Genomic DNA, 16,023 nt, shown 5'->3' on the forward strand with positions numbered 1-16,023 from the left:
TGATAATCTGATCTTGATTGCAAATTTTCAGCCAAATCGGACATGTTTTGCCTCTACAACGGCTGGAAAACTACAGCGATTTTGTAGGCCTCAAGCCTGTATTATCGCTTTTTTCAAATCTAAATGGACAGAAGTCAGGAACCTTTGACCCTATTGACACAGAAATTGACATACATATATAGACTGATATTGTGATCCTGATTGCAAATTTTGAGCCAAATCAGATATTTTTTGCCTCTAATATGGCCAAAGAGCAACAGCCATTTTGTAGGCCATAAGCCTGTATCATCACTTTTTTCAAACCTAAATGGTCAGAAGTCAGGAACCTTTGACCCTATCAACACACAAATTTACATACATGTATATACAGATCACTTGATCATGAGTACCAATTTGGAGCCCAATCGGACTTTTCTTCTCTTTGTAATAAATAGAAACACACTGATAGGGAATGTTCTGTCTTACTTATAGAGTGATAGATTTCCAGCAGGTTATATGTGGTCTCTTGCTGCGCTCTGGTGGTCATTTGGTGAAACAGCTACAGGTGAATTATTCTAAATTAAAGCTCTGCTGAACTTATTCAATCTCGTTTGTCTTGCTTAATTGAACATATTTATCCTTCTTGGTCATGCTGGTCAGCCGCCTGGGTCATTCTTGTTTATGCTCCACCCACTTAATTTTTTTTAAATTTGCATAATATGCAAAACCTACTTTTGAGATCTTGTCCTTGGATCCTTGACCAATCATGACATGTTTGGTGTCAAACAGTTCAGCAGAGCTTACTCCTCAATAATTATTAAAAAAATCTTTACATTTATAAACAATATGGCCGCCATATGCAAATGAGTTCTACCATGGTGCAGTAAAATGTCTTTAACACTTATAACTTTTGAATGCTTAACCTGACACTAATACCACTTCAGTCCTTTGATCATTACATGATTCTCAGATACCCTGTCAGTTTAAGTAGACATACACCCCCAGGGGGCGGGGCCAATGCTCGATAGCTGTTTCTCTAGAACCATACAAGCTATCAAGGTCGTCCTAGCCAATTATCATCTATGGCCCATGCACTAATGGTACACCAAATGAAAATTTGATATGGAAACTTTTGTGGTCACTATTAGCCAATCACATTCCAGCAAGCTTTTAACAGGCGGAATGTTAATCAGGTCAAAACTTATATACTCTATACGGGTTATTTATATGCCCTTTTTATGCCTTGTGTTTTTTTCAATTTAAGAACTGAATTTGTTTCACCAAATGCCCACTAGAGTGCAGTAAGACACCACATAAAACCTGATGAACACTACAGCTCAATTTATCAATGCTTTTCAACTAGTTTACTCACACCACTCATCTAGCATTGCCATTATGGTCTTTATGGTCACGCTGGTCACCCAGCTTGGTTATGCTGGCCATCCAGCTTGGTCATGCTGGCCATTCACATTGGTCATTATGGTCCTGCTGGTCATTCAGCTTTGTCCTCATAGTAATGGTGGTCTTCCAGCTTGGTCATACTGGCCAACCACCTTTGCCATGCTGGTCATCCAGTTTGGTCATTATGGTCTTCCAGCTTGGTCAATATGGTCAACAAGTTTGTCATCCAGATTAGTCATGCTGGTAATCTAGCTTGGTCTTCACGGTCATGCTGGTCATCCTCATCCAGTTTGGCGATGCCGGTCAACCGGCAACATGTTTTAAGCCTAACTGGCCTCCAGGGGTCTCTTTGCCTGTAACGCTCGAACCCCGTAAATCGCCGCTTGCGGCTATATTTATTATTATTATTATAGTTCTTATTCTTTTTCTGCCATAGAAGTGATTGGGCAGAAGAAACCGTAAGGCCTACAGGGCTGAGACTTGGTCATATGGTAGTACTTCTCACCGCTACTCAGATTCAAAAGATGAGCCCGATCGGCCTCAAGGGGGCGCTATGGCGAAGGTCAACGCGTTTGGCCTCGTAACTCCTACGCCCTGATAGCTAGAGCAAAAATTCTTGCATTATATGATTCCTAGGTTAATGGCAAATCAAAAAGGTCAATAGAACCACTAAGCTCCGCCCACTTAGATTTTTTGCTATTTAGCATAATATGCAAAACCTACTTTTGAGAACTTGTCCTAGGGTTATTGACCAATCCTGTCATATTTGGTGTCAAACAACTCAGCAGAGTCCCAACCTCAATAATTATCGAAAAAATTTAGAAATTTTTAAACAATATGGCCACCATATGCAAATTAATCTTACCGTGGCACACCCAAATTTACTCTAACAGCTGTAACTTTTGAATGCTTAAACCTACACTAATGCCACTTTACAACTTTGATGCCAACATGATTCTGAGGTAGCCCGTCAATCTGTGTAGACATACGCCCCCAGGGGGCGGAGCCAAAGCTAAAAATCTGTTTCTCAGGAACCGTACAAGCTATGAAGCTCTCCTTTGGCATGTATCATCTATGGCCTATGTCCTAATGTTTTACAGAAGGAAAATTTGATATGCAAATTTTTGCGATCGTTATTAGCCAATCAGATTCCAGCAAGCTTTTGACAGGCTAAACAATGACCAATCAGGACGATACTTATACCCTACATGTATCTCAGGGCCTTCTATCATCCATTAAAATATGGCGTTGATTGGCCTCAAGGGGGCGCTATAGCAGAAAATCAGTTATATCTAAAGGTACAAGTGGCCTAGGCTTGTTATTCTTTTTTAGTTGTATACTTTGCTGTAGCCTTTACAACTTTGTAATTACATATGTTTACCAAAAATGCAAAGATTTTCATCAGTGGCCAAAAGAGTAAAAATTGCTCTTTTCGAACTTGTCTTTAAGTCCTTAATCAATCAAAACAAATTTGGTCTTGATGCAATCTTGAGACCCTGTAGGTAAATAATTATCAAAAAAATCTTGACATTTTAACTATTTGAGGCCCATAAACCTTGATCAAACATGTACGTGAAAGCCTTTTCAGAGTTATTTGGCCAAAACTCTGTCAAAGTTTAAAACATGCCAAAACTGTTGAAGCTACTAATTAACAATGACATTTGAAGTACATGTGCCAAGGATGAGCCAAATAAGTCTTCAGTAGGCTCTACAGTGAAAAAATAACTATTTTCAATTTATTCTATTTATCGCTATTTTCCAACCTAAATGGACAGAAGACAGGAACCTTTCACCCTATCAACACACAAATTTATACACATATATAGACTGATAATCTGATCTTGATTCCAAATTTTCAGCCAAATCGGACATGTTTTGCCTCTACAACGGCTGGAAAACTACAGCGATTTTGTAGGCCTCAAGCCTGTATTATCGCTTTTTTCAAATCTAAATGGACAGAAGTCAGGAACCTTTGACCCTATTGACACAGAAATTGACATACATATATAGACTGATATTGTGATCCTGATTGCAAATTTTGAGCCAAATCAGATATTTCTTGCCTCTAATATGGCCAAAGAGCAACAGCCATTTTGTAGGCCATAAGCCTGTATTATCGCTTTTTTCAAACCTAAATGGTCAGAAGTCAGGAACCTTTGACCCTATGAACACACAAATTTACAAACATATATATACAGACCACTTGATCATGACTACCAATTTGGAGCCCAATCGGACTTTTCTTCTCTTTTTAATAAATAGAAACACACTGATAGGGAATGTTCTGTCTTTCTGATAGAGTGATAGATTTCCAGCAGGTTATATGTGGTCTCTTGCTGCGCTCTGGTGGTCATTTGGTGAAACAGCTACAGGTGAATTATTCTAAATTAAAGCTCTGCTGAACTTATTCAATCTTGCTTGTCTTGCTTAATTGAACATATTTATCCTTCTTGTTCATGATGGTCAGCCGCCTGGGTCATTCTTGTTTATGCTCCACCCACTTCATTTTTTTTTAAATTTGCATAATGTGCAAAACCTACTTTTGAGATCTTGTCCTTGGATCCTTGACCAATCATGACATGTTTGGTGTCAAACAGTTCAGCAGAGCTTACTCCTCAATAATTATTAAAAAAATCTTTACATTTATAAACAATATGGCCGCCATATGCAAATGAGTTCTACCATGGTGCAGTAAAATGTCTTTAACACTTATAACTTTTGAATGCTTAACCTGACACTAATACCACTTCAGTCCTTTGATCATTACATGATTCTCAGATACCCTGTCAGTTTAAGTAGACATACACCCCCAGGGGGCGGGGCCAATGCTCGATAGCTGTTTCTCTAGAACCATACAAGCTATCAAGGTCATCCTAGCCAATTATCATCTATGGCCCATGCACTAATGGTACACCAAATGAAAATTTGATATGGACACTTTTGTGGTCACTATTAGCCAATCACATTCCAGCAAGCTTTTAACAGGCGGAATGTTAATCAGGTCAAAACTTATATACTATATACGGGTTATTTATATGCCCTTTTTATGCCTTGTGTTTTTTCAATTTAAGAACTGAATTTGTTTCACCAAATGCCCACTAGAGTGCAGTAAGACACCACATAAAACCTGATGAACACTACAGCTCAATTTATCAATGCTTTTCAACTAGTTTACTCACACCACTCATCTAGCATTGCCATTATGGTCTTTATGGTCACGCTGGTCACCCAGCTTGGTTATGCTGGCCATCCAGCTTGGTCATGCTGGCCATTCACATTGGTCATTATGGTCCTGCTGGTCATTCAGCTTTGTCCTCATAGTAATGGTGGTCTTCCAGCTTGGTCATACTGGCCAACCACCTTTGCCATGCTGGTCATCCAGTTTGGTCATTATGGTCTTCCAGCTTGGTCAATATGGTCAACAAGTTTGTCATCCAGATTAGTCATGCTGGTAATCTAGCTTGGTCTTCACGGTCATGCTGGTCATCCTCATCCAGTTTGGCGATGCCGGTCAACCGGCAACATGTTTTAAGCCTAACTGGCCTCCAGGGGTCTCTTTGCCTGTAACGCTCGAACCCCGTAAATCGCCGCTTGCGGCTATATTTATTATTCTTATTCTTTTTCTGCCATAGAAGTGATCGGGCAGAAGAAACCGTAAGGCCTACAGGGCTGAGACTTGGTCATATGGTAGTACTTCTCACCGCTACTCAGATTCAAAAGATGAGCCCGATCGGCCTCAAGGGGGCGCTATGGCGAAGGTCAACGCGTTAGGCCTCGTAACTGCCACGCCCTGATAGCTAGAGCAAAACTTCTTGCATTATATGATTCCTTGGTTAATGGCAAATCAAAAAGGTCAATAGAACCACTAAGCTCCGCCCACTTAGATTTTTTGCTATTTAGCATAATATGCAAAACCTACTTTTGAGAACTTGTCCTAGGGTCATTGACCAATCCTGTCATATTTGGTGTCAAACAACTCAGCAGAGTCCAATCCTCAATAATTATCAAAAAAATTGTGAAATTTGTAAACAATATGGCCGCCATATGCAAATTAATCTTACCGTGGCACACCCAAATTTACTCTAACAGCTGTAACTTTTGAATGCTTAAACCTACACTAATGCCACTTTAGACCGTTGATGCCAACATGATTCTGAGGTAGCCCGTCAATCTGTGTAGACATACGCCCCCAGGGGGCGGAGCCAAAGCTAAAAATCTGTTTCTCAGGAACCGTACAAGCTATGAAGCTCTCCTTTGGCATGTATCATCTATGGCCTATATCCTAATGTTTTACAGAAGGAAAATTTGATATGCAAATTTTTGCGATCGTTATTAGCCAATCAGTTTCCAGCAAGCTTTTGACATGCTAAACAATGACCAATCAGGACGATACTTATACCCTACATGTATCTCAGGGCCTTCTATCATCCATTAAAATATGGCGTTGATTGGCCTCAAGGGGGCGCTATAGCAGAAAATCAGTTATATCTAAAGGTACAAGTGGCCTAGGCTTGTTATTCTTTTTTAGTTGTATACTTTGCTGTAGCCTTTACAACTTTCTAATTACATGTATTTACCAAAAATGGAAAGATTTTCATCAGTGGCCAAAAGAGTAAAAATTGCTCTTTTCGAACTTGTCTTTAAGTCCTTAATCAATCAAAATAACTTTGGTCTTGATGCAATCTTGAGACCCTGTAGGTAAATAATTATCAAAAAAATCTTGACATTTTAACTATTTGAGGCCCATAAACCTTGATCAAACATGTACGTGAAAGCCTTTTCAGAGTTATTTGGCCAAAACTCTGTCAAAGTTTAAAACATGCCAAAACTGTTGAAGCTACTAATTAACAATGACATTTGAAGCACATTTGCCAAGTATGAGCCAAATAAGTCTTCAGTAGGCTCTACAGTGAAAAAATAACTATTTTCAATTTATTCTATTTATCGCTATTTTCCAACCTAAATGGACAGAAGACAGGAACCTTTCACCCTATCAACACACAAATTTATACACATATATAGACTGATAATCTGATCTTGATTGCAAATTTTCAGCCAAATCGGACATGTTTTCCCTCTACAACGGCTGGAAAACTACAGCGATTTTGTAGGCCTCAAGCCTGTATTATCGCTTTTTTCAAACCTAAATGGACATAAGTCAGGAACCTTTGACCCTATCGACACAGAAATTGACATACATATATAGACTGATATTGTGATCTTGATTGCAAATTTTGAGCCAAATCAGATATTTTTTGCCTCTAATATGGCCAAAGAGCAACAGCCATTTTGTAGGCCATAAGCCTGTATTATCGCATTTTTCAAACCTAAATGGACAGAAGTCAGGAACCTTTGACCCTATCAACACACAAATTTACACACATATATATGCAGACCACTTGATCATGAGTACCAATTTGGAGCCCAATCGGACTTTTCTTCTCTTTTTAATAAATAGAAACACACTGATAGGGAATGTTCTGTCTTACTTATAGAGTGATAGATTTCCAGCAGGTTATATGTGGTCTCTTGCTGCGCTCTGGTGGTCATTTGGTGAAACAGCTACATTTGAATTATTCTAAATTAAAGCTCTGCTGAACTTATTTAATCATTTTTGTCTTGCTTAATTGAACATATTTATCCTTCTTGTTCATGATGGTCAGCCGCCTGGGTCATTCTTGTTTATGCTCCACCCACTTAATTTTTTTTTAAATTTGCATAATATGCAAAAAATACTTTTGAGATCTTGTCCTTGGATCCTTGACCAATCATGACATGTTTGGTGTCAAACAGTTCAGCAGAGCTTACTCCTCAATAATTATTAAAAAAATCTTTACATTTATAAACAATATGGCCGCCATATGCAAATGAGTTCTACCATGGTGCAGTAAAATGTCTTTAACACTTATAACTTTTGAATGCTTAACCTGACACTAATACCACTTCAGTCCTTTGATCATTACATGATTCTCAGATACCCTGTCAGTATAAGTAGACATACACCCCCCAGGGGGCGGGGCCAATGCTCGATAGCTGTTTCTCTAGAACCATACAAGCTATCAAGGTCATCCTAGCCAATTATCATCTATGGCCCATACACTAATGGTACACCAAATGAAAATTTGATATGGACACTTTTGTGGTCACTATTAGCCAATCACATTCCAGCAAGCTTTTAACAGGCGGAATGTTAATCAGGTCAAAACTTATATACTATATACGGGTTATTTATATGCCCTTTTTATGCCTTGTGTTTTTTCAATTTAAGAACTGAATTTGTTTCACCAAATGCGCACTAGAGTGCAGTAAGACACCACATAAAACCTGATGAACACTACAGCTCAATTTATCAATGCTTTTCAACTAGTTTACTCACACCACTCATCTAGCATTGCCATTATGGTCTTTATGGTCACGCTGGTCACCCAGCTTGGTTATCCAGTTTGGTGATGACGGTCAACCAGCAACAGGTTTTAAGCCTAACTGGCCTCCAGGGGCCTCTTTGCCTGTGACGCTCGAACCCCGTAAATCGCCGCTTGCGGCTATATTTATTATTATTATTATTATTATATATTTTTTTGCTAATTCCACCATGGAAAATGAAAACTGTCCGCGAGCTGTCACGAATACTCACAACAGACAAACTTGAGTCATATGAGGGAGTCTATAGTGATCTTTACCTCCCTATTCCGACCCTTTGAAATATATGCGATCTGCCACGATTTCGAATCACATGATCAGATCGGGGACATCCCTGTTAAAAAGTGATGCATTGGTAGTAACTCTCTTTCTTTTTCTCTGTAGATGCCTAAAGGCTCTGATGATTCCTGGGCTCAGAAGCTGTATAACACTCACCTGAAGACGTGCACGCTGTTTGAGAAGCCGCGCATGTCCAACAAGGCCTTCATCATTCAGCACTTTGCAGACAAGGTACTTGTATATTTGTGTACTTGTACACTGCTAAACACACACACACACACACACCAGCGTCTTTATCAACTACACATTGAACTGAAAAGACTTGCTACTGAATAAAGCATGTAGACTGAGGCAGGATATAGCTAAAATTAAGGGTGTTTTTTTACACCTACACCAGTTAAATTTAACTGAACTGAAGTTTTTTTCATTTTGGCCAGTATGTAATGGCATTTGGATATGGACCACACAGACGTATTGACATCCTTAAGAGGAGTTGGTCTGGTCCTGTTCAGAAAGAATTTTGGGGCGGTTCATTTGTGGTGAGAAATTCATCTAATCCCGATCTGACCAAAGTATTTGGTGTACAAAACTGCTCCTGTTTAACCTCCCAATTAAACCTGGTATATTTTCCAGAAAACAATGTCTGTTTATGCCATTGCTGCATTGTAAACTGTACAGAAATATACAGTAATCCAGAGCACAGGAGCTTTCTTCCTGTATTTACTTTCTTGACCAATGAGCAGAGAGAACATTCTCACATGGTTTGCTCTGATGCTTTATGTTGCTCTTGGATTTTTTTAATTTGTGAAAAAAAATTTAACCAATAGGAAAACACTTCACATTTACAAACTCATTAACAAACTTGTACCAGAGCAAACAAAGTTCAGGTGTGAAAATGACCAACCATGACCAGTACATGTCCATCTGCTAGTCTAATCACTGGTGATGTTTATTAGATGTATGATCGTCTTCACAGATGAAATCCAGGCTGCAGGACTTGTGTTCAGTCAGTCCACTTTTAGCTGTAGTGTCGAGTTTCAGTTTCTAAGGGTTACTCAGGGCTAGACGGACCTCAGGACCACTTAAACACTTGTACTCAAACACACCCGTCTTTCAGTTGAGTCGTCATCTCTGAGTGCATTTGTTTTAATCTACCAAGACTGTATTTCATTTTTCATATGATCAATATATAATAACCACAGCCTCTACTGTGTCCTAATGTCCCTAAAGCTAAACTGGGGTTAGTGGTTACTCATCCGAGCTAAATATAAACTGTAAACATAAATAAACATAAATAGGTTTGTAATTAGATGAATGTAAGAACTGCTGTCAGTGTATTAATCTGGATTTCTTTGCTCTCTCTCTCCCTCTCTATTTCTTTTTTCCATTTCTCTCTCAGGTGGAATATCAGTGTGATGGCTTTTTGGAGAAAAACAAAGACACTGTAAATGAAGAGCAGATTCACGTGCTGAAGGCCAGTAAGGTCAGTAATATCATTTACTGCTGTATTACTCTATTATAAGTAATCATTATTATTCATATACTGAAGACCAGGCCTGTTTACTGAATTACACTAAACCACACTGCACTACACTACACTAAAAATACAACAAACTAGTCTACTGTATTATATCACATTTAAGCCCAGTCCTGTGTCCCAGTTGAGACCAAAGCCTTGTACTAAGTCCTGTATTACAGTCAAGATCTGGGCTTTTTCCTAAATAACAGTCAAGCCCAGAGCTTTGTCCTGTATTACAGTCAAGATCTGGGCTTTGTCCTGAATTACAGTCACGATCAGGGCCTTGTCCTAAATCACATTCAAGACCAAGGTGTTCTCCTGTATTACAAATTAAGACCAGGCCCTTGTCTTATATCACAGAATAGGCCAAGGCATTGTCCTGTATTACAGCCAAGACCATGACCTTTTCCTAAACCACAGTAAATACTAAGACATTGTCCTAAATCACAGTCTAGATCAGAGTTTGTCCTGTATTACAATCAAGACCTGGGCTTTGTCCTAAACCACAGTCAAGACCTGGGCTTTGTCCTAAACCACAGTCAAGACCTGGGCTTTGTTCTAAACCTCAGTCAAGACCTGGGCTTTGTTCTAAACCTCAGTCAAGACCTGGGCTTTGTTCAAAATCACAGTCAAAATTTAGAGATTGTCCTGTATTACAGTCAAGGCTAAGGCCTGATCATAAATTACAGTCAAGGCTAAGGCCTTATCCTAAATCACAGTCTAGGCCAGAGACTTGTCCTAAATCACAGTCAAGGCCAGAGACTTGTCCTAAATCACAGTCTAGGCCAGAGACTTGTCCTAAATCACAGTCAAGGCCAGAGACTTGTCCTAAATCACAGTCTAGGCCAGAGACTTGTCCTAAATCACAGTCAAGGCCAGAGACTTGTCCTAAATTACAGTCAAGGCCAGAGACTTGTCCTAAATTACAGTCAAGGCCAGAGACTTGTCCTAAATTACAGTCAAGGCCAGAGACTTGTCCTAAATCACAGTCAAGGCCAGAGACTTGTCCTAAATTACAGTCAAGGCCAGAGACTTGTCCTAAATTACAGTCAAGGCCAGGGCCTTGTCCTAAATCACAGTCAAGACCTGGGATTTGTCCTGTATTACAGTTAACACCAGGCCCTTGTCCTAAATCACAGAATAGAATAAGGCATTGTCCTGAATTACAGTCAAGATCTGGGCTTTGTCCTAAACCACAGTCAAGACCTGGGCTTTGTCCTAAATCACAGTCAAGACCTGGGCCTTGTCCTAAATCACAGTCAAGACCTGGGCGTTGTCCTAAATCACAGTCAAGACCTGGGCCTTGTCCTAAATTACAGTCAAGACCTGGGCCTTGTCCTAAATTACAGTCAAGACCTGGGCCTTGTCCTAAGTCAAGACCAGTCATAAATGACAGTTTAGACCAAGGGCTTGTCCTAAATTACAGTCAAGACACGGATTTTGTCCTGTATTAAAGTCAAAACCTGGGCCGTGTCCTAATTTCCTAATACTATGGTTTTGTCTCAAATCAATCAAATCAATTCAATTTTATTTTTATTTATATAGCGCTTTTTACAACTTTTTACAACTGCTTTTCAAACAAATCCAAGCATTTGCTTTGTGTACCTGTCAAAACCAGGGCCTTGTCCTAAATCATTGTCCAGATGAGGCCAATGTCAGTCAATGCTAAGGCTTTGCCTCTAGTCAGACTTAATCTAGGACCTAAATCACAATCTGTGTCAGAATTCTAGGATCTTGTTCTAAACTAAACACAATGCTAGAGTCTCCAGGCACACTGAATACTAGGGCCTTGTCCTGAATCACACTCACTATCAGGGCCTTGTTCCAAATTTAGAGTGCAGCATACATTCTAATTGGCTTCTACACTTAAAATACCAGAGTAATGAGACAGACATAGTATTTTGCTGCCGACTGAATTTCTCCTTTGTGTGCTTTCCAACACACAAACACACCTATGGAATTGCTCACACACAGTCACACATGCTCAATAGTCTATATAGCGGTCTATAGGAAACATTTGTGTGTGTGTGTGTGTGTGTGTCTGTGTGTGTGAGAGTGAGTGAGTAATAAGAAAACCTCCCAGAGAGAGACCTAGGGAGAGTTTCCGCTGTTTTGACCTCAGCTGAGAAATCTAGTAAGGTCGAGGGCAACAGCATCATCTGCTGGCTGAATTACATCACTGCAGTCTACAATCTACAAAGTCTTGATGTTTTTTTTTCTTAGTGCTAGGAAAACATGACATTTGACTGTGTTTACAGAACTGAAACTCTCAATAAAATCATAAATTCTGCTTATTGACATCAACCAGTCATTCATATTTAATAGCAATGACTGTACTGAGCTTCTGTTCTGAATCATCAGCATTAAATACAGCCATGATTCAGCAGTTTCCATCACTGCTTCTCTCACTGTTGCTAAGCTAGATACACCTATTCACCTGAGCTTTGTCCTGTATTACAGTCAAGATCTGGGCTTTGTTCTGAATCACAGTAAAGACCAGGGCCTTGTCCTGAGTCACAATGGAGACCTAGGCTTTGTTCTGAATCACAGTCATAAGCTGGGCTTTGTCCTGAATCCCAGTCACGGCCAGGGCCTTGTCCTGAATCACAGTCAAGACCTGGGCTTTGTCCTGAATCACAGTCATGACCAGGGCCTTGTCCTGAATCACAGTCATAAGCTGGGCTTGGTTCTGAATCATAGTCCAAACCTGGGCTTTGTCCTCATTCACAGTCATGGCCAGGGCCTTGTCCTAAATCATAGTCAAGACCTGGGACTTGTCCTGAATCACAGTCAAGGCCAGGGCTTTGTCCTATATCACAGTCACGGCCAGGGCCTTGTCCTGAATCACAGTCACGGCCAGGGCCTTGTCCTGAATCATAGTCATAAGCTGAGCTTTGTCCTAAATCATAATCAAGACCAGGGCTTTGTCCTAAATCACAGTCATGACCAAGGCCTTGTCCTAAATCACAGCAAGGACCTGGGCTTTGTCCTGAATCACAGTAAAGACCAGACAAGGCCATAGCTTCATCCTGTACTACAGTCAATGTGAGTCATTTAACTACTATTGAGACGAAGAAGGCCTTGTCTTAAATCACAGTCAAGACGAGGGCCTTGTCTTAAATCACATCTAAGACCTTGGTCTTGTCCTAAATCACAATAAAGACTAAGGCATTGTTCTGTACTAAGCCGTGTCCTGAGCTAGAAACAACTACTTAACATTTTTACCAGCTAAAAACAGGGAAAGATGAAGGAAACACTTACGAGCAACTTGTAGTGTGTGAAATTGGGACTGAACCATCAGGTAGGGCTGTTTAAACATAGCACAGCTATGCTGAAACTGCACAAGTTTTGGGTCTCCCGGCTTGTACTCTTATGGACCGGGAGGGACAATAAATCCTCCAACCAGCCAGACAGATTTCCATTAATGTAGTGTAGTGAAAAGAAAGATGTTTTTTATGTTAAATGCAGCCAAATGAAAGAAAAAGTAACAAAACGTATTGGATTGTATTTTATTTTTTACTGCCTGCTTAGACAAACTTAGATACTTTTACTGTAGTTTTTCTGAATAAATAAGTAGTTATTGAGAAATAAAACAGCACAGTAGCATTTATACATGTATTTTTTATAAAAAATCTCCTTATTTTTACTCATGCAAACATTGTTCCAAAAGTATTTTGTCACTAGTTATAATGACAAGTCTGTAGTGACCCCACCCCTATTAGCTACAGGAAGCTATAATGTCAGGAAAATGCATTTTCTTCACTTGTTTGTGTGATTTTCTTTCTCACAGTGCTGAAGTGTGTGTAAGGGTAAGCATGAATCAATGCAGGATCATGCTAATTCTAAACCTAAACCGCTTCATATTAATAACTATTAAAGCATAAACTATATTAGAGTGCTGCAGTGTTAAGAAGCTAATAATAATAATAAAATAGTAGAGCAGTAATTCAGATTTCTAATGCTTATCTTGATTCTGGGTGCTAATCTCCATTTAGCCTTTTTAGCAGTTAATTCTAATCTTGTAAGAATTCAAGCAAAACTGATCCAAGTTCAGCAGCCTCTGTGCAGCTTTGTTCCATGCTAACTGTGTTCATTTCATCAGCCTGTGTACCGACTGTATGTATGTGTAGGGTGTTCAGTTCTACTCATCATCACATCTTCATCAGAGGATCAGTGTTTTCTGTGACTGAGCTCACTGCAGTACTCTGATCTTCAGCTGTGCAGGATCTGATCTGTGGGAGTTTAGCAAGGAAAACACTGAATCCTTGTGCCTGTTTTACATCCTGTCAGCCCACCACCAGTCCCAGTGCTGAAGTGATGATTCAGAAATACTTTTCACATCATCTGCATCCCACAAGCCTTTCTCTTTATCCAGCAGCTTAATAATTATAGGAGTTTAATAATAATGACAGCAACAAAAATACTACTAATAATAAATAAATGTTATTCATTATTACAGTATCAGTACCAGTCAAATGTTTGGACACACTGCTTCTCATTCAATGTGTTTTCTTTCTTTTTTAAATAATTTTTTACACTGTAAATTTAATATTAAAGACTATATTAAAGCTATACAGGAACACATGCAGCATTATTATATAAAGAAGTATCACATTTATCTTTGAGGACAGATCTGCACACTTATTGGTGAGAGTATAATCTCAGTGTCTTTATGAGGGAGAGTCACCTGGAATCTGGCTGGTTTTCTCAGTGTCTTGAAGGAAGGAGTTCCTGGAGGTGCTGAACAATAATAGTTACTGCTTTTCCTTCATGCTGTGAAACTCCAACTCATCCCAAATCACAAAATCCCAATCTCAGTTGGGTTAGGTCTCTTTTTTACAGTTTAGTACGTAATTTCATGTGTGTCCTTTAATAGTTTTCATGTCATTAATAGTAGTCTACAATGTCAAAAAATCAATCAAATAAAAAAATAAATAAACAAAAACATTCAATGAGAAGGAGTGTCTAAACTTTTGAGTGGTACTTTAAGTAACTGCATCTAGTATACCTGTAGTAATGCAAATGTTTTTTTCTTCTTCATCTTATTGTTGTTAGTAGTAGTTTTCCTCTGTTTAAAATATATTACAGTAATATATGCTTATCATTGTTTTTTGATCATTGTTTGTATTTGTTATACAATTATTATATTTCTCTGTTTATCTATTATACATTAACACATTTTTGTGTGTTTAATTATTGTTTCTTTATATTAGTGTGATTTCATTTGATAGTAAAAGGACCATAGGTGAATTCAAGCTTTACATATGATTAGAGTGAGCTGATTCCCTCTGCCTGAAAAGCTTCATAATCTGGCTTTTGAATATTTCTCATAAAGCTGGAGCGTGCTTACAGCCTCTCTGCTGGTGGCTCAGCGGTGATGGTGGTGGTGGTGGTGGTGATGGTAATGGTGGCGGCTGTAGCTGCTGTTGCTCAGAGAGCAGTCAGAATGGCTGTCATTCATCTGTATGACGTTTTGTTGATGTTCTGATCATCTTTTCTGTTTTTGCTCTCCTCTCATTGGTTTGTTTTCTCCATCACGTGTTGTCTATGTGTTGTGTTGTTACCATGACAACCCGCCCCGCTGCAGAAGGTAAAAGCAAGCCCTCTATCTGTCTCTCTCTCTCTCTCTCTCTCGCTCTCTCTCTTTTTCTTTCTCTTTCTGTTTCTCTCTTCTTCTTTCCAGCTCTTGCCCTCCCTCTCTTTTCCTCTCTGCTGCAGTTTTCACTAGAGCTGCTAAAAACAGATGCATGCTTGCACTTGGAGTGGGGAGATTTAGGGTGTGTGTGTGTGTGTGTGTGTGTGTGTGTGTGTGTGTGTGCACTGCTGCTGCTTCTTCAGCATCTTTGCCCTCCTGCTTCCAGCTGCTGCTGAGAGACAGATTTCTCTGAGTTTTATTGATCTGTACTGCAGGCCTGTAGCACTGCAGCCCTGAGGGACCTGTTCTGACCACAGCTAACACACACTGCCTCACACACGCACTGCTTCACACACACTTTCTCACACACCGTCTAATCAATCACTTTTACATACAGTTAATATTCTATATATCGACGGGTTCGAGTTTTTAGGTGCACTACAGGTTTTATGATCACAATCCAAGAAAAATTAAGAATCGGACGATACTGGCCCTAATATTATTTATTTTAAAATTATCCTGTGCAAGAAGTAACTCTTGCACTACCTTTCCTGTGGCGTTCCTGATGAGTGCCAGTTTCATCATCATAATGTTTTCAAAGGTCTTTTTTTTGTGACTGCACTCGAGCATCCTTTCAAATATCTTGATATTGTCCCTAACATTTATATACCAACATTATCTACGATGTGCTCAGGAAAGTATGTTGATGTTCCATCACTTTAGCCATGTCTCATGGAAGCAAAGAAGCACTGCACTGACCCTAAGAATATGAACGAATGGCAGGAGTCGG

General features: G+C 39.4%; 1 protein-coding gene across 5 annotated transcripts in view; it reads left to right on the top strand.

The window, feature by feature from the left end:
• myo5aa (myosin VAa) overlaps positions 1–16,023 on the top strand; it is a 171,449-nt gene that overhangs the window by 102,368 nt on the left and 53,058 nt on the right. For all 5 annotated transcript variants that reach the window (XM_049483501.1, XM_049483503.1, XM_049483502.1 and 2 more), the window contains exons 13-14: positions 8,185–8,310; positions 9,479–9,562. In XM_049483501.1, coding sequence (XP_049339458.1) covers positions 8,185–8,310; positions 9,479–9,562 — 210 coding nt within the window. The remainder of the gene's footprint in view (positions 1–8,184; positions 8,311–9,478; positions 9,563–16,023) is intronic.

The sequence above is a fragment of the Astyanax mexicanus genome, chromosome 9 (genome assembly GCF_023375975.1).
Source record: "Astyanax mexicanus isolate ESR-SI-001 chromosome 9, AstMex3_surface, whole genome shotgun sequence".
Taxonomy (NCBI): domain Eukaryota; kingdom Metazoa; phylum Chordata; class Actinopteri; order Characiformes; family Acestrorhamphidae; genus Astyanax; species Astyanax mexicanus.